Source organism: Salvelinus fontinalis, chromosome 22 (assembly GCF_029448725.1).
Source record: "Salvelinus fontinalis isolate EN_2023a chromosome 22, ASM2944872v1, whole genome shotgun sequence".
Classification (NCBI taxonomy): Eukaryota; Metazoa; Chordata; class Actinopteri; order Salmoniformes; family Salmonidae; genus Salvelinus; species Salvelinus fontinalis.
The window spans coordinates 12,659,296-12,678,838 of NC_074686.1; the positions used below are offsets into that span (position 1 = coordinate 12,659,296).

General features: G+C 40.6%; 2 gene segments (V, D, J or C); one reads left to right on the top strand and one right to left on the bottom strand.

Moving 5' to 3' along the window:
- The first annotated feature begins 5,892 nt into the window (after positions 1-5,892).
- On the top strand, positions 5,893-7,604 carry LOC129819847 (immunoglobulin kappa variable 3-11-like). The segment is given in 2 exon segments: positions 5,893-5,998; positions 6,197-7,604. Coding segments are annotated over 2 exon segments (372 nt in total).
- A 142-nt stretch (positions 7,605-7,746) lies between these two features.
- On the bottom strand, positions 7,747-10,038 carry LOC129819845 (Ig kappa-b4 chain C region-like). The segment is given in 2 exon segments: positions 7,747-8,346; positions 9,797-10,038. Coding segments are annotated over 2 exon segments (528 nt in total).
- Between the last annotated feature and the right edge of the window lie 9,505 nt (positions 10,039-19,543).

Below are 19,543 nucleotides of genomic sequence, written 5' to 3' on the forward strand. Positions count from 1 at the left end.
ACACCCTGACCTTAGAGATCCTTTTTATGTCTCTATTTTGGTTGGTTAGGGTGTGAGTTGGGGTGGGAATTCTATGTTGTGTTCTATGTTGTCTAGTTCTATGTGTTTGGCCGGGTGTGGTTCTCAATCAGAGGCAGCTGTCTATCGTTGTCTCTGATTGAGAACCATACTTAGGTAGCCTTTTCCCACCTGTGTTTGTGGGTAGTTGTTTTCTGTTTTGTGTGTTTTCACCTTACAGAACTGTTTCGTTGTTTCGTTCACTGTCTTTGTTGTTTTTGTTGTCATTCAGTGTTCAGTTTATTTAATTAAATTACAATGAATACTTATCACGCTGCATGTTGGTCCGATGATTCCTATTCCTCATCATCAGATGAGGAGAGTCGTTACAACTCCAGCCCCGTCGATGTAAATGGGGACCTGTTCGGCCTGCCTTTTCCTGTAGTCCATGATCAGCTCCTTTGTCTTGCTCACATTGAGGGAGAGGTTGTTGTCCTGGCACCACACTGACAGTTCTCTGACCTCCTCCCTATAGTCCGTCTCATCGTTGACGGTGATCAGGCTTACCACTGTTGTGTCGTCAGCAAACTTAATGATGGTGTTAGATTCGGGTTTGGCCACGCAGTCGTGGGTGAACAGGGAATACAGGAGGGGACTAAGTACACACCCCCGAGCGGCCGGCCCGTCAGGAAGTCCAGGATCCAGTTGCAGAGAGAGGTGTTTAGTCCCAGAGTCCTTAGCTTAGTGGTGAGCTTCGTGGGCACTATGGTGTTGAACGCTGAGCTGTAGTCAATGAACAGCATTCTCACATAGGTCTTCCTTTTGTCCAGGTGAGAAAGGGCAGTCTGTAGTGCAATTGATATTGCGTCATCTGTGGATTTGTTGGGGCGGTATGCAAATTGGAGCGGGTCTAGGGTGTCCGGGAGGATGCTGTTGCCAGCCATGACCAGCCTTTCAAAGCACTTCATGGCTACTGACGTGAGTGCCACAAGGCGGTAATCAATTAGGCATGTTACCTTCGCTTCCTTGGGCACAGGGACTATGGTGGTCTGCTTGAAACATGTAGGTATTACAGACTCGGTCAGGGAGAGGTTGAAAATGTCAGTGAAGACACTTGACAGTTGGTCCACGCATGCTTTGAGTAAACGTCCTGGTAATCCATCTGGCCTAGCGGCTTTGTGAATGTTGATCTGTTTAAAAGTTTTGTTCACATCGGCTACTGAGAGCGTTATCACCAAGAACAGCTGGTGCTCTCATGCATGCTTCAGTGTTGCTTGCCTCGAAGCGAGCATAAAATAAATTTAGCTCGTCTGCAAGGCTGGCGTCACTGGCCAGCTCGCGTCTGGGTTTCCCTTTGTAGTCCGTATAGTTTTCAAGCTCTGCCACATCCGACGAGCGTCAGAACCGGTGTAGTAGGATTCAATCTTAATCCTGTATTGACGCTTTGCTTGTTTGATGGTTCATCTGAGGGCATAGTGGGATTTCTTATCAGCGTCCAGATTAGTCTCACAGTAGGCCTAACTTTGAAAATTGCTGACTTCATTTATCTGTGTGTGTGCACGTGCACGTTGCGTGTATTTGTGTAAATGATGAAAGCTTTGCATATCTGTCCTGCCTCACTGCTTCTCGAACTTTTAAAACCCCAGTGTTGATCAGTGACTGTTCACTCCTTTCAGAGCCACTGACACGCAGCACAATGATGATGTCACTGATTCTACTGCTGGGAACACTGGGGCTCCTTGTTCAGGGTGAGAAACACTTTGACTAACTTTGATTCATGATGGGTTTGGCTTCAGATTTAAACTTAGCTTGTGAATATTGCAGATCATTTTTTTTAATCTTCTGGTTTTGCCTGATATATTTCATGATAGTATTTGGAAAATTAGCCATCTCTATTTGTTTTGATAACCTTACTAATCCGCCATTCTTCACATTTGTTTTATTTTTCAGAATCATCAGGAGATATAATTCTGACCCAGTCTCCTAAATCTCAGTCTGTTAGTCCAGGAGAGTCTGTCTCTATCAGCTGTACAGCCAGTTCAAGTACTGGTAATAATCTCCAGTGGTACCTGCAGAAACCTGGAGAAGCTCCCAAACTTCTGGTTTATCATGGTACAACCCGTCAGTCTGGCATTCCAGGTCGTTTCAGTGGGAGTGGATCTGGTAGTTCATATACTCATTACACTCTGACCATCAGTGGAGTCCAGGCTGAAGATGCAGGAGATTACTACTGTCAGCAGGGTGGTTATTCTCCATTCACACAGTGTTAGAACGTCGTACAAAAACCTCCTTCAGCTAAAGAGGAACTGCTCTGACTCAACAGCTGCAGAGTCTCCCATATTCTAAAATACTCTTAACACCAATTCTTCGAAATATGACACATACTGTACATATCTCTCAATATATTCTCCAAAAAATTGTAATCTTTGTAAACACACTGGGACCACTAAGGATACAGAGCTGTAGAAATGCTTTCTTTTGAAGGACATGTTAAGCAAAATTCAGAATAGGTTTATATTTATGCTTTGATATCATATCGGAGGTAGCACCCATTTCAGAATGCAATAGCATGAATGTTAAACCTGTCCAAAACCAACTATTCATGCCCTACTCAACTTCTATACCCCTCCAATCTTGAAAGAGTGAATACAGTCATATCGTTTGCATTCAAGAGGTACCACTTTGATATCATTGTGATACAGTATATCTGTCACAAAGAAATGTAGTTCACGTAGCCATATAAAGACCTGAGAGTGAAGTCCCAAACTTGAACGTTATGCAAAGTCCAGCGTGAAGTCTGGTTTCCCCAGCCCTTATCAGTCCTAGTCAGACACACACAGCTGCCCCAGTCCCAGAGGGTTTGAGGCTGGGAGATTGTGAGCTGTGGTATCGCTAAAAGTAATATTTGCTTGAGCAGGGTTACTGCAACACTCCCAGAATAGAGCAGCACCGTGGCCAGATGTTTACCTGTCCCCAGAGAGTTCCTGTGAGTTTAGAGAACATGTCTTCAGTATTAGTAACATCATGTAAACCAGTGTGTTTAGAGCACATGGTTTCAGTATTAGTAACATCATGAAAACCAGTGGGTTTAGAGCACATGGTTTCAGTATTAGTAACATCATGAAAACCAGTGGGTTTAGAGCACATGGTTTCAGTATTAGTAACATCATGAAAACCAGTGGGTTTAGAGCACATGGTTTCAGTATTAGTAACATCATGTAAACCAGTGGGTTTAGAGCACATGGTTTCAGTATTAGTAACATCATGTAAACCAGTGGGTTTAGAGCACATGGTTTCAGTATTAGTAACATCATGTAAACCAGTGGGTTTCGAGCACATGGTTTCAGTATTAGTAACATCATGAAGACCAGTGGGTTTATAATATGTCTTCAGTATTAGTAACATCATGTAAACCAGTGAGTTTAGAACACATGGTTTCAGTATTAGTAACATCATGAAGACCAGTGGGTTTAGAGCACATGGTTTCAGTATTAGTAACATCATGAAGACCAGTGGGTTTATAATATGTCTTCAGTATTAGTAACATCATGTAAACCAGTGAGTTTAGACCACATGGTTTCAGTATTAGTAACATCATGAATACCAGTGGGTTTAGACCACATGGTTTCAGTATTAGTAACATCATGAAGACCAGTGGGTTTAGACCACATGGTTTCAGTATTAGTAACATCATGAAGACCAGTGGGTTTAGAGTACATAGCTTCAGTATGAGTTGTACTGTAGATATCCTTTTGACTGGTACCAAATGTGGCCCAATCAGCTAAGCATTCATTCAGAGAGGTTCATTAACTGAAATGTATCAGTAGCATTATTTTTCACGATACCTGTGTGGATCTATACTCTCCTGGACGTCTGGACTCTGCAAGCTAGCCACCATCCTGCTCTACCTCAGCCTGTACGCTATCATGCTATTTGTCACTCCAGGTGCTCTACCTGCAAATGTGGATCCGGCTGGTGCGCAAGGGGGAGGTGGCACTGCTCCTGGCCCGGTGGGGGCTCGCATGCGTCCTGACTGCCCCCGCTGTGACCACTCGTGAAGTGGTCGATGAGTGCCACTGAGACACAGGCTGGGGTTCATGATTCCGTTTTCTGTGCTGGTCACATCCTACTGCTGCCTCCACAGGCTGGTGAACCAAGTTGACGCAGCAGATCACCAGTGTAGTGGTTGCATTCTTCATCCTCTGGATCCCTGTGATCCATCAACGTAGTGGACATCGCCGGAATGGTGCTGTGTCTGTCTGAAGTTGGTCTCTGCAGGTTTGACTAAAGGAATGTGGCGGGCATGCCAACCCATAACTCTAACCCTCACCCTACCCATAACCAAACCCCTTAAGCCTAACCGTAACAAATTAGAGTACTCACAAAACAAAAACAAACGTAAGGTGTTTTGGTTTGGTGTTTAGAGCAGACAATTTTGCTATTTTGTCCTCAACAAACCCCACTTTTTGGGTTGCTGACTCTGGGTCTGTATAGCCTAGAATCATAGGATAGCCGAGATTAGTTCCTTTGGTGGTCTACCTCCCTTCAAGTATGACCTCCATTGGTCAAATCCTACATTCTATTATGTCTGTCAGCTTTCAAATGCATAAATAAATGGATTTAGTTTTCATGAATATATTGATTTGTTGTTTATCTTACAGTACATCTACTTCTGCTCTGGTTCAGAGGAGCCCCAACATCCCATAAAGTGTTGGACAATTTCATCATACTTGTGAAGTTGCCTCATTCTATGTCAAAATCTTGACAGGCATTTGAGCAGTGAGCACAATGGAAAAACCCACTCAAGATCTATGCAACAACATTTCTGCCTAAATAGATCAATAAAAGAACGCATTTCAAACCTCAAACCAGTCTGATGCCCAACATGGGTTCAACCATGTCAGTTTCAGTCTAAACCTCAACAAGAAATTACCAACACTGCCAAGCATCATGATGATGAGGCTGGAGACACTTTTCTTCTTAAAGTCCATGATTTTGTCAACTTGACGACTGACATGCAAAACATTTTAGGACTGTGTCAATAGTGGACTAATGACAAAATGTCCAAAAGATAATTTTTGAGTGAAGTTCCCCTTTAAGTAAAACACCACTCTACTCATCATACAGACTGTCATTACACACTGTGGTCAGAGCAGGACGACAGAACACCAGTACTGTCCACCATTAGAAGGTTTGAAGGATACAGAAGCAGCTGTTCAACTTTTAAAAAGGCAATCAGCGGTTCAGCTACATTTAAAAGGAAATCAGCTACATTTATTTTGTACTCATAAATTAATTAAATGTTCCCATTGATTCTTGAAGAATATACTGTAACTTATAAATGTATAAATGTCTCATGAGCTTAGTTTAACTGTCGTACCCCATCAAAATGGAAAATATAAGCTTGTTGGATTCCAATGTTTGTAAACAAATTAAATGTCAACAAACACCATATAGCCTAAAATAAATCTAATTGTATTATAATTTTTGTGTCATGGAAGGCCAGTCCTTACATCCATAACCCTGTCGATGAATTTGAGAGTGGTTACATTTCTCCAGCCACATCCCACAGCTTTCTACCGAAACAGGGACGTTGAAAATGCTTTGCTATTGCCGTTTTAAATTTGATTGACCTTCTGAGACTGACAACCACTGTTGAGGGACATAAACCACTGTGTCAGCGGGTCAAACTAGGCCTCATTTAAGGCATAGTTGTTCAAATCTGTCGTTTTTTATTTTAGTATTCTCAAATTTGATATATAGTAGGCATACCTTTGGAAACTGATGACTTCATTTATCTGTGTGTGTGCACAGGTGCACAGTGTGTGTATTTGCGTAAAAGATGAACGATTTGCATAGCTGCCCTTTCTCATTGCTCCACAAACTTTTAAAACCCCAGTGTTGATCAGGGACTGTTCACTCCTTTCAGAGCCACTGACACGCAGCACAATGATGATGTCACTGATTCTACTGCTGGGGACACTGGGGCTCCTTGTTCAGGGTGAGAGACACTTTGACCAACTTGGATTCATGATTTGGCTTCAGAATTAAACTTAATTTGTGAATATTGAAGATAATAATAAAAACAAATCATCTGGTTCTGCCTGAAGTTTCATGATAGAATTTGGACGATTAGCAATGTCTATTTGTTGTGATAACCTTACTAATCTACCTTTCTTCACTTTTGTTTATTTTTCAGAATCATCAGGAGATATAATTCTCACTCAGTCTCCTAAATCTCAGTCTGTTAGTCCAGGAGAGTCTGTCTCTATCAGCTGTACAGCCAGTTCAGATATTAGTGGTTATCTCAACTGGTACCTGCAGAAACCTGGAGAAGCTCCTAATCTCCTGGTTTATTATGCTACAACCCGTCAGTCTGGGATTCCAGGTCGTTTCAGTGGGAGTGGATCTGGTAGTTCATATACTCATTACACTCTGACCATCAGTGGAGTCCAGGCTGAAGATGCAGCAGATTACTACTGTCAGCAGAGGAAAAGCTTTCCGTTCACACAGTGTTAGAACGTCATACAAAAACCTCCCTCAGCTAAAGAGGAACTGTTCTAAACCATATTCTAAAGTATTCTAAACACCAATTCATCACAATATGACACTACAATAATGTAATTGGTTAGACTTGTCTATGGACTATGATACTGTACATATCTCTCAGTATATTCTGCAAAAATGTTAAATCTTTGTTTAACACACTGGGACCACTAAGGATACAGAGCTGTAGAAAATGCTTTCTTTTAAAAAACATGTTGAACAAAATTCAGAATAGGTTTAGATTTTTTTTTCACGCTTTGATTTTTCTTGATATTGTAAGAAGCACTCATTTCATTACACAATAGCATGAATGTGGATCCTGTCCGAACCCAACTATTCATGCCCTGCTCAACTTCTATACCCCTCCAACCTTGAAAGAGTGAATACAGTCATATTGATTCCAATCAAGAAGTACTACTTTAATAAGATTATTATACATGTGTCACAAATAAATGCAGTCTACATACTGTATACGAAGCCATAAAAAAAAGGTGAATTCCCCAATTTAAACGTTATGCAAAGTCCAGTGTAAAGTCTGCTTCCCCAGCCCATGTTCAGTTCTTTAGTCAGACACACAGCTGCCCCAGTCCCAGAGGATTTGAGGCTGAGTGATTGTGAACTCTGGTTGGGTTGAAACTCAGATTTGCATGGGCAGGATGACCGCAACACTCCCAGAATAGAGCAGTACCATGGCCAGATGTTCACCTGTTAACAGAGAGTTCCATTGAGCTTGGAGCACATGGCTTCAGTATTGGCAACATCCAGAGTCGAATATTTAGAGAGTTAGGCCAACTTTTAGAGTTTAATATTGTTCTAATTATAGACATTCAGTTACACAGCATTGTTGTAATGTTAATGGGGAGCAACTATGCCTGCCACAGAATGTTGAAGTGTCATGTAAATACATCATAATGCAGAAACCTTAATGTCCTATTTAATACATGGTTCTGGTAACATCATAAAGACTGGGGAGTCTAGAGAACATGGCTTCAGTATTAGTATCACTGTAGATATTATTTTGACTGGCACCAAATGTGGCCCAATGAACCAAACATTCATTGAGAGAGGTTGATTGAGCAAAATGTTCTTGTAAAATCACTTTCCAAGGTAGAGAGCTAACCATTCTATATGAAACTGCAATAAATCAAAAGATCTCAATGTCTAATGGTAAAACTCATTAAATAATGATATCCAGGCAAACCATTTAAAATATTGAATGTCTTTATTATCTCAACATGTCAGAAGCAACAGCATTACAGTAATAAGGTTCAGAACACATGTGATATGAAGCAGAGCAGATCTATTTGACATCAGAATAAGACATATATTCTGTTATTTGTTCCATTATGCTAAAAGCTCCAGCTGGAGGAAGGATTCCCACACAGGATCCAGCCCAGCATTAGACCAGTGTGCTGGTATTGCTGGAACAGTAAGAAGGAGAGTGCAGAGTAAAAACAGTGGAGTCAGAGGGGGGAACTCATTAATCAGAACACTGGTCTCTCCTCAGTGTCTCAGAGAGAGGAGACTGGGAGCCCTGGGTGGCCTCACAGGTCACAGAGCCCAACTTCTTCCACTGGTCAACAGGGAGGGTCAGGGTGCTGCTCCAGCTGTAGTGGCCGTCCTTCTCCAGGACCCCGGGGCTCCCGGTCACCTCCCAGGTGTTGCTGCTGCTACCGTCCACCTTCCAGCTCAGCTTCCAGTCTGAGGGGAAGCCCTTGTTGGCCAGGCACATGAGAGTGGCCTTGCCCTGCTGCAGCTCCACACTGGAGGGGGGCAGGACTGTCAAGGTGGGACGAACATCCCCTAAAAGACAGGTAGGAAGTTAAAGAGAGGGGAACTTTCAATCAATCATCAGACTGATATGACAATAATGATGCAGTAGTTTTACATCTCAGATGTAAATGAAGGCTTTGTCCATCAGTGTGTTTCTGTTCCTCAAACAAACAGACAGTTAGTTTATCATTCTTTATGTCACTCTTTCACTTCCCTTTGAGTAGCTACTGAAGCATATTAGAACTACATGAGATGACTGAAAATACATTGAACTATCTTCAAAATGGAACTATTTAAAATGTGAAATATTTCAGCACACTCCTCCATTGTAATGGAATAAACTCCTAGGAATCAAACTGCATTTCATTATTATTTATTATTATCATTATTTTAAAGAACATTTCACAGAATGTATGAAAAATTCTTAAATTATGAATTAAATTACAATTGGTTGATAATATGCCTATGCTGAAGAAATAAATTCCAGTTGTCTGTAAACATCTAACAATGATATACATTTAATTTAAAAGACACACTAAAACATTTCGTTTTAATTTATCGAAAGAAAATGAATAAAGTTATGTGTAATTTACAAGATATTATATCAAATTGTAAATAAACCTATATTCATATGAACAGCAGAAAAGCTGGACTTCGCAAGACAGCAAGTATTTTCAATAGACTGCAAATAGAAAATAAAACAGCAAATGTGATCAAGTAAGATAGCAAAATAGTAAATAGCAAATAGATAGCAAAGCTAAGCAAAACGTTGCAGCTGAATGCTGAAGGAGTACATTTAAGTTGAATATAACCATCTTACAACAATTATTTACATTTAAAAGACACATTTAAATGAATTGAATAGTGATATTATTTACGAGAATGTGTCTGTAAACCAAAAGTAATAGCTTCAAATTTGAGGTTTAACTAAAATATATTTTTACACAAATGGGGACTCATATGAAGAGAATAACTCTTTTACCAAAAACATAACTATGCATAGCATTTATTTCAGTTTTAATCTTAGTTTCTTCTCTCACAAGATCATCAATGCATCTATATGCAAGGTCAGAACATTTTCTTTATTAGAGGTAGGTAAACTTACTTCCAACATCCAGTCTAGTGCCTCCACCAAAAGTGTACCACAGTGATACAATCTCATTCAGCGGTCGTACAAAAACCTCTGACACTCTAAAGACACTGCTTTTGCTCTTTGTAAATATACATTTATCTAAACCACTCTGATTTCAACAGTATCCCTGTTCCAAATGAATACACACTGTATTACCTTGTTTGATATATTACATCTTGAATAGGCATTTTAATTTAACTCAATTTACAACTAAGGAAAATAAATGCGAAACAAATTCTCCAAATATATATATACATTTCTACTTTCTATTTAAGGGAGTTGTAATATTGTTAAGAAAAGGTATTAGATTTTGATACCAGAGGTCAAGATATAGAACTGAATACTTACTGCCAACACTCAGTTTGGTCCCTCCACCGAAAGTCAACCACAGTGATGAAGTCTGATTGACTGGCTGTACAAAAACCTCCAGACAGACACAGAGGGGAATGATAACAGAGACATGGAGCTGAACACTGAATTCTGCATTGTAACTGATGCCCCCTACTGGTACACTCTGGAACTCCAGTAGACTGGACACATTCACGTTCCCCATTAAACTTCCAACAGTATGAAAACTGCTGTGGATTATGCTGATATACAGTGACTTCAGAAAGTTTTCACAGCCTTTGACTTCTTCTACATTTTGTTGTCTAACAGCCTGAATTGAATGGGGACTTTTTAAGATAGTTAAAGAGTGTGATGGCTGTGATAGGAGAAAACTGAGCATGGATCAACAACATTATACGGTAGTTACTCCTCAATACAGTACTAACCTACATGACAGAGTGAAAAGAAGGAAGCCTGTGCAGAATACAAATATTCCAAAACATTCATCCTGTTTGTAATAAGGCACTAAAGTAAAACTGCAAAAATGTGGCAGAGAAATTAACTTTATGTCCTGAATACAAAGTGTTATGTTTGGGGCAAATCCAATAAAACACATCACTGAGTACCACTCTTCATATTTTCAAGCATGGTGGAGGCTCCATGTTATGGGTATGCTTGTCATCGGCAAGGACTCTAGAGTTTTTGGGGGGGATAAATTAAATGGAATAGAGCTAAGCACAGGCAACATCGTAGAGGAAAAGTTGGTTCAGTCTGCTTTCCACCAGAAACTGGGAGACAAATTCATCTTTCAGCAGGACAATAACTTAAAACACAAGACCAAATATACACTGGAGTTCCTTACCAAGATGACATTGAATGTTTCTGAGTGGCCTTTAAGTAGTTACAGTTTTGAACTTAGATCGTTAACAAAAATATGACAATCCAGTAGAATCCCATCTTGTTACAAAACAAAATGTGGAAAAAGTCACATAAGTCCTTATTTTTTACATTATTATTAATAAAAAGATCTGTCAGCTGTATTTTGCGGAGGAGTCACACTGTCTGGAACATTCTCCCTAGTAAGTGGTACCTGCTCCACGGAGCAAGCATATGTTAGGCAGGACGTTAGATACTCTAGTGTGTTCAAACAGTATCGTCAGCGTTTGATTGATTTTAGCTGCCGGTTATGGGCGGGACATGCAGAAGGTATGTTTGTATTTTAATTTGATCAAGCTATGTAGCCTTTTGATTCATTCTTGATGAATAAATACAACGGAAATGTTTTGTTGATTCTTTGTAATACTCGCCACCTAGCAATTTTATCAGGTTGGCTTTAGCTAGCCAGCTAGAAAGGTTCTCAATCTCCCGTCCTCATAATTAGCTATCAATCTCTTGCCCTCAGAACAGCCCAGCCTCAATTCGTCGGGGCATGGACCCTACAAGGTGTTGAAAGTGTTCCACAAGGATGCTGGCCCATGTTGACTCCAATGCTTGTCACAGTTGTGTTAAGTTGGCTGGATGTCCTTTGAGTGGTGGACCATTCTTGAAACAAAAGTTGAGCATGAAAAACACAGCAACGTTGCAGTTCTTAACATAAACCGGTGTGCCTGGCACCTACTACCTACCATACCCCATTCAAAGGCGATTCAATCTTTTGTTTTGCCATTCACCTTCTGAATGGCACATAATACACAATCCATGTCTCAATTGTCTCAAGGCTTAAAAATGCTTCTTTAACTTGTGTCCTCCCCTTCATCTACACGGATTGAAGTGGATTTAACAAGTGACATAAATAAAGGATCATAGCTTTCATCTAGATTCACATGTTCAGTCCTTATCATGGAAAGAGCAGGTGTCCTTAATGTTTTGTACACTCAGTGGAAGGTGATTTGTAGATCTGTCAGTCGGCATTCGCCTGCACTGTCTGCTGCAATGTCGAACATGTAAGGATCGACGCTGGAGATGAGAAGCAGATACAGGGAGTGAACATTTAATAACCACGGACAGGAACAGAAAACAGAAACAACAATAATGCTGACACGGGGACAAAACAGAGCAAACAGACAGATATAGGGAAGGCAATGAAAACGTGAAGGAGTCCAGGTGAGTACAATGCGCGCTGATGCGCGTAATTATGGTGACCGGTGTGCGTAATGAAAGGCCTGGCGCCCTCGAGAGCCAGAGAAGGAGAGCGGGAGCAGGCGTGACAGAACAAACCCAAGGAGGAATGTTGTGGGAGGTGCCTCTGCGACAGTTGAAGTAAGCATGTCTCCAACCCCCATATCACACACTCACAAACTGAAAAGATGTGTGTACATTGAACAATCAATTGGTGAGAGAGGGATTTAAGTATCACATTTATTTGTACATATCCACTGTGTACATGATTTGTGGCAAATCTGTTTCAATCATGTCTCTGGTCACTTTCACGTGGGTCAAACAAAAACATCCTAATGATTGGTAGATAATAGAGTCTCCCGCATTGCAGGCGATGGCTGCAAGTTACAACTGGTGAGGAGGAACTGCAGAAACTTGCAGTCGACTACAGTCAAAACTTCATGACCTTTGATGATATGGTTTTTGTAAAGTTCATGCAGTTGTTATGTAGGCTCAAGTCAGAATTTTGCAATGTTGAACAAACCCAAGGAGTGAAGTTGTGGGAGGTGACAGATGCACCTCAGTGCAACATGGCAGTGTTGTCATTGTTTATAAATGTTTTTCTTCATAATGTTGAAATGAACATGTCTCCAAGCCCCAGATCACACACTCACAAACTGAAAAGATGTGTGTACATTGAACAATCAATTGGTGAGAGAGAGACTCAAGTCTCACATACATTTTTATGTGTCCACTGTCTACTTGATTTGTAGCAAAGCTGCTTCAGTCATTGCATAGTCGTCTGAGGTTCTGATCACGTTCATAAACACTCAGTGAGACTTCAGAAGGATTATGAATTCTGCTTGGAATGAATGGACTGGCTGTTTGAGATGGTGACAGTTACTGTAAAAGGTTGAGGTTTCAACTGACAAAAGATAATATTTGGACAGTGAATCTAACTCAATCATGAAATAAAGGAGAGAAAACTTGAGGGATAGAAGAAGGAAAGGTCAATGATGAGATGAAGGGAGAATGCCTGTAGACTATATATGAATACTGATAGTATCTTCCCACTCTGTGTATCTGCAGATAAATGTGCTTTATACAAATTACCAGTTATTGTCAATAGCGTCCCAAATTAAGATAACATAAGACAGCAGTCAATTACAGTTGTTTCTGAATGCTTAAACACTAACAGTGATTCTTAAAGCACTATCTCTGAAACCATTAACACTTGTAGCCAATGCATTTACCAAGTGAGCCAAACTGAATGCACGTTCTCTGCTTACACTCAGGTTGTAATTTTATAACACACTTCTAGCAAAACTGTATACATTGGTCTCTACATTGCTACACTATTTCACCAATTGCCTTTCCACATTGACACATGTGAAAAACTTTCAGACAAGGAGTTCACTTACAAGTCAGAGCTTGAGCATTATAAATAGGCCACATGTAAATATTTGGTTTAGACAACAATGGAGGCCAATATTACGTGTCAGAGATTGTTTTAAATGGTATCTGTGAAAGACAAACAATTTAGTTTCCATTTTGTTTACTTTCTGTTCACTTTATTGCATTAGTAAGCCCTCAAATGATACTTTAGCCTTTTTTTGCTACATAGGTCATTTTTTCAATTATTTTCCATTGGACAAAAGATTTAACCCACATGTTGGCTTAGTTTTTTTATGCCAAACTAACAATGTCTTACTGTATTTAAATTATTTTATTTGATTTCAACTAACTTATGTTTAAATTCAATTATTACTATTGGTATAGTAAGAGGGGTGAGAACTAGAGGATGAGGAGGTGAAGAAGTAAGAGGAGGAGGAGGTGAAGTAGGACGGGGGAGAAAGAGAGGACGGGGAAGAAGAGGAAGCAGAAGGGGAGTCAAGAACACAATAACTGATGAAATCAGAGCAACTGTGGTTGACCATGTTGTCAACCATGGGATGAGCAGGAGGGAGGCTGGGCAACAGGTTCAACCAAATCTGAGCCGTTATACTGTTGCAGGTATCATCCAGATATTTCTAAATGAGAACCAGTAAGTAACTTAGTGCTGTCGTCTTACTGGTACAGTAATATGTACTGTACTTTCATAATGAGAAGGTACTATCACTAAAACCATTCAAATGTTTTTACAGAACTGCAGCAAAACCAGTATCTGGTGGTCGACTGTTCCCCCCAGAGCAGGAGACCCCCATTGTAAATATGGTCATTGTAAATAACTGCATCAGACTGAGAGAACTGCAGGACCACATAATGGCAGATAACACCCTATTCCAAAATGTCAACAGAGTGAGTCTCTCTGCACTGTCTCGTCTACTGAAACATAATACACTTAGGATGAAGCAGCTGTACAGAGTACCTTTGGAAAGAAACTCAGACCGTGTAAAACAACTGAGATATGAATATGTAAGCTATACTATCTTATCATTGGTGCTGGATCTGGAAGTGTATGGTGCTACATCATATTGACTGATCCCTGTCTTTTCCTATTGTGCTACATTGTTTTTGGAGCTAGAAGCAGATGCAGTGCATCATGAGCTAATATATGTCGACGAGGCAGGTTTCAACCTTGCAAAAACAAGGGGCCGCGGCAGAAATATAATCGGACACCGTGCCATCATCAACGTCCCGGGACAACGTGATGGCAACAAAAGAATGTGTGCGGCTATTAGTCAAAACGGCGTCCTTCACCATCATGTAATCCTAGGCCTATACAACACTGCACACATTATCACCTTTCTGGACACCCTCCACAACAGACTAATCCCTAATGACCAGGGGCCAGATCAGCCCAGGTACGTTATCATCTGGGACAATGTTAGTTTCCACCAGGCTGCTGTGGTCTGCAATTGGTTCACAGGTGAACCTCTTTTATCGCACTGAATCTCCCCCCATAATCTCCGTTCTTGAATCCTATTAAAGACTATTCTTCTCTGAATGGCGTTGGAAGGTGTATGATAGCCAGCCCCACCAACGCATACCCTTTCTACAGGCAATGGAGGAGGCTTGTGGAGAAATCGATCAGGGGTCATGCCAGGCCTGGATACAGCACTCCAGGCGATACTTTCTATGCTGCCTAGCTCAAGACAACATCACATGTGATGTGGATGAAGTCTTATGGCCAGACCCATAAAGAAGGCGAGATGTAGCCTCATTTTCTTCTTTCCTTTTTTCCCCTAGCACAAATGTTTTTGTTTTCTTCTACTGCACTTTTGGTGTTTGAGGAGTGTTAGAACATTTTGAGAACTTTTCCCCCTTATTTGTATTGATAGTGTGTTACGTTCGGAATACACATCCATACTTTACACATTTGGATACCTGTGTGTATGTGTGTTTACTACATGTATGACAAAACTTTATTGCAAACTGCTATGCCCTGCACACAGAAAAAGAAAAAGACACAAGTGTTTTTAATTTATATATCAGTGCGTAGTTGGTGCTTCGTGCTTATTCAAATGATGGTATGTGTGTACTGTATTGACGCAAAAAAATGTTTTTAAGAGTTTGAAGAGCTTTGCAAGAATTGTTTGCTTTTCAAGAGATGTATAATGTTTTGCTGGTTTGGTGTAAAGTTTTGTGGTTAGTGTGTAGAGTTTAGCAAAAAATAGCCTATGGTTTCAAAGATAGTGACTAAGCAATCAGATAAAAATGCAAAAGCAATCATCCCACTGGGCACAGATGTCAATTCAATGTCTGTTCCACGTTGGTTCAACTTAATTTCATTGAAATAATGTGGAAACGTGGCGCAGCGGTCTAAGGCACTGCATCGCAGTGCTTGAGGCATCAATACAGTCCAGGGTTCGATCTGGGCGTACAGTTGGCCTAGCGTTGTCTGGGATAGGGGAGAGTTTGGCCTGCCGGGATTTCCTTGTCCCATCACGCTCTAGTGACTCCTTGTGGTGCGCCGTGCGCCTGCAAGCTGACTTCGGGCGCCTGCAAGCTGACTTTGGGCGCCTGCAATTTGACTTCAGTCACCAGCTGGACAGTGTTACCTCCAACACGTTGGTGCGGCTGGCTTCTGGGTTAAGCGAGCAGTGTGTCAAGAAACAGTGGGGCTTGGCAGGGGTGTGTTTTGGAGGACGCATGGCTCTCGACCTTCGCAAGAATGTAACTACCAATTGGATATCACAAAAATTGTGGGGGAAAAAATAAAACACACACAGACAGACAGACAGACAGCTCATCAGGAGGAATCTGACCAGAGGTAGTTAACCCACACCTTTCACTTATTATCACTCTATGACATGAGATCAAGAGAAGAGAAAAACGTTTTTTAAATTCAAGCAGACTCTGTTTTCTAGTGCAGAGACTGTTTTAACAGTATAACTTTTCCTTGAGAAACAAAGAATTTGATGTCTATAGTCTACTGTCTGCCAGATAGCTCTTAGATCTCTTATCTTTCATCGACCATGGAGCACCTGAACTCCTCCAACACCTCCAGCATGGACACCACCTCCCCGGATTTAGGTCGCTTGATTTCGAACATCGTCCTGGGGCTGTGATGTACACTGGGCCTCCCTGGTAACACAGCGGATCTGGTGGTCATTCTGCGCAGCTCGTCCCGACGCCCCAACTTTGCCCTGTGCCTCATGCTGAACCTGGCGTCCTCCAACATCTTGTATATGGCCACGATACCTGTGTGGATCTATACTCTCCTGCCTGGCTGGACTCCGGGCCACCTGCAAGCTGTCTGTATAGCCTGTACTTTCTAGGTATCCATAGGAAAGCCTAGATATGTTCCTTTGGTAATCCAACCCACATTCAAGCTTGACCTCCATTGGTCAAATCCTAAATTGTATTGCTTCTCATATTTCCCATTCATGAATAAATAGATTTTGTTTTCATGAATAAAAATATATTTTATTTCTCTTACAGTATGCTACATAGAGGCTACTTCTGTTTTCGTTCAGACGAGCTACAACTTTCCAAAAAGTGTTTAACTACCTCATCACACTTGTTAAGTTGCCTCATTCTATGTCAAAATCTAGACAGGTATTTTTAGCATTGAGCACAATGGAAAAACATATTAGATCTATGCAACAACATTTCTGCCTAAATACATCAATAAAAGCATGCATTTCCTACCTTACACCACTCTGATGCCCAACATGGTTTCAACAATGTACATTTCAAGAAGTGAGACAACTTGCCAACACTGCCAAACAAAATGTTTCTGGACCAAAGAAAGGTAGCAATTGCCCATATACTGTATGTCAGATGTAACACATTTGGTACACGGACAGACAACTTTATCCCCACCCAAAGGACAATGTCTTTCGGTTCAAAATGAGAAAAAGGCTAAATGGTGGAGCTCCACTACTGTCTACCATGAAAAGGTTTGAAGGACGTAGAGGCAGCAATTATTATTATTATTTACCTTTTTTTAACTGGGCAAGTCAGTTAAGAACAAATTCTTATTTACAATGACAACCTACCGGTTACAGTGGGTTAACAGCCTTGTTCAGGGGCAGAACTAAATATTTGTAGCTTGTCAGCTCAGGGATTCAATCCAGCAATATTTTGGCTACTGGCCCAACGCTCAAACCACTAGAATACCTGCCGCCCCAATTCTACTGTTAAGCTTCATTTAATTCTTGCGAATATAGGGGGTGCTGTTTTGACTTAGCATAAATTGGTCTCCAGATTAAACTGCCTAGTACTCAATTCTTGCTCGTACAATATGCATATTATTATTATTATTGGATAGAAAACACTCTATAGTTTCTATAACCGTTGGAATTATGTCTCTGAGTGAAACAGAACTCATTCTACAGCACTGTTCATGACAGGGAGTGAGATTTCAGAAATCTTGTTCCCAGGTCAGTTGTAATGTCCCTGTGAATGCTATGGGGATACAAACACTGCCTACGTCTTCCTCTAGATGTCAGTAAGTGGTGACAATTTGAATGGAGTCGATTGCGCAATCAGGGCCTGTATAAAAGACCAAAGACCGGAAGTACATTTCTTTTCGTCTCTGCGCCTGACGCACGATGGACGTCGGACTGGCCTCATTCCAAGCTGTTGTTTAGCCAGTAATATATCTCCGGTCATGTTTTTACTCGTTATAGGTGTTAAAAACATCATAAGGTAGTTAATTTAAACCGTTTTATAGCAATTTATATTCGTTTAGTGCGATTTTATGGCATTTCTGTGTGACGCACTTCGAAGAGCTGGGCACTTTTCTAGTACATGCTGAACGTTAGTGGCCATTTCGACGGGACAAGAGGACATCTTTCGACCAAAAGACGATTAGACCGGAGAAAGGATTCATTGCCCAAGATTCTGATGGCAGTTCAGCTAATAGTAAGAACTATTTATGATGATAAATCGTTGTTCTGTCGAAAAATGTTAAACGCATATGCCGCCATTTTCTTTGGGGTAGCTTTGCTTTGGCGCACCCTGTATTGAACAGTAAGGATAATTTTAAAAATGTAATTCAGCGATTGCATTAAGAACTAAATTGTCTTTCAATCGCTGTCCACCCTGTATTTTTTAGTCAAGTTTATGAGTATTTATGCATTAGACTAGATCACTGTCCAATATGGCGCCCGACATTTTCTGACCAGCTTGGCTACTTTTCTCATTGTATAACCACGATTTTGGTGGCTAAATATGCACATTTTCGAAAAAACTCTATATGTATGTTGTAATATGATGTTACAGGAGTGTCATCTGAAGAATTCTGAGAAGGTTAGTGAAAAAATTAATACATTTTGGTGGTGATAATGCTATCGCTCTTTTTGCCGTGAATCAATGCTGGGGTAATGTTTGGACATGTGGTATGCTAATATAACGATTTATTGTGTTTTCGCTGTAAGACACTTAGAAAATCTGAAATATTGTCTGGATTCACAGGATCTGTGTCTTTCAATTAGTGTACGCTGTGTATTTTTAAGAAATGTTTTATGATTAGTAATTAGGTAATACACGTTGCTCTCTGTATTTATTCTAGTCAAGTTGTGATGGTGGGTGCAATTGTAAACTATGATTTCTACCTGAAATATGCACATTTTTCTAACAAAACCTATCCTATACAATAAATATGTTATCAGACTGTCATCTGATGAGTTTTTTTCTTGGTTAGTGGCTATCAATATCTTTATTTGGCCGAATTGGTGATAGCTACTGGTGGAGAGAAAAAATGGTGGACAAAGAAAAATGGTGTCTTTTGCTAACGTGGTTAGCTAATAGATTTACATATTGTGTCTTCCCTGTAAAACATTTTACAAATCAGAAATGATTGCTGGATTCACAAGAAGTGGATCTTTCATCTGGTATCTTGGACTTGTGATTGAATGATATTTAGATGCTACTATTTACTTGTGACGCTATGCTAGCTATGCTATTCAGCTTTTTTACTGGTGGGGGAGGTGGGGGTGCTCCCGGATCCGGGTTTCTGAGTCGGTAGAAGTTCATTTAACTTCTCCTAGGACATCAAACATTGTGTGGGCGAATCAAACTAGGCCCCATTTAAGAAATAGTTGTTACAATGTGTGGTTTGTCTATGATTTTAGTATTCTCAGATTTGATATACAGTAAGCATACTTTTGGAAACTGGCGACTAAGTTTATCTGTGTGTGTGTGTGTGTGTGTGTGTGTGTGTGTGTGTGTGTGTGTGTGTGTGTGTGTGTGTGTGTGTGTGTGCGCGCGCACACATTTGCA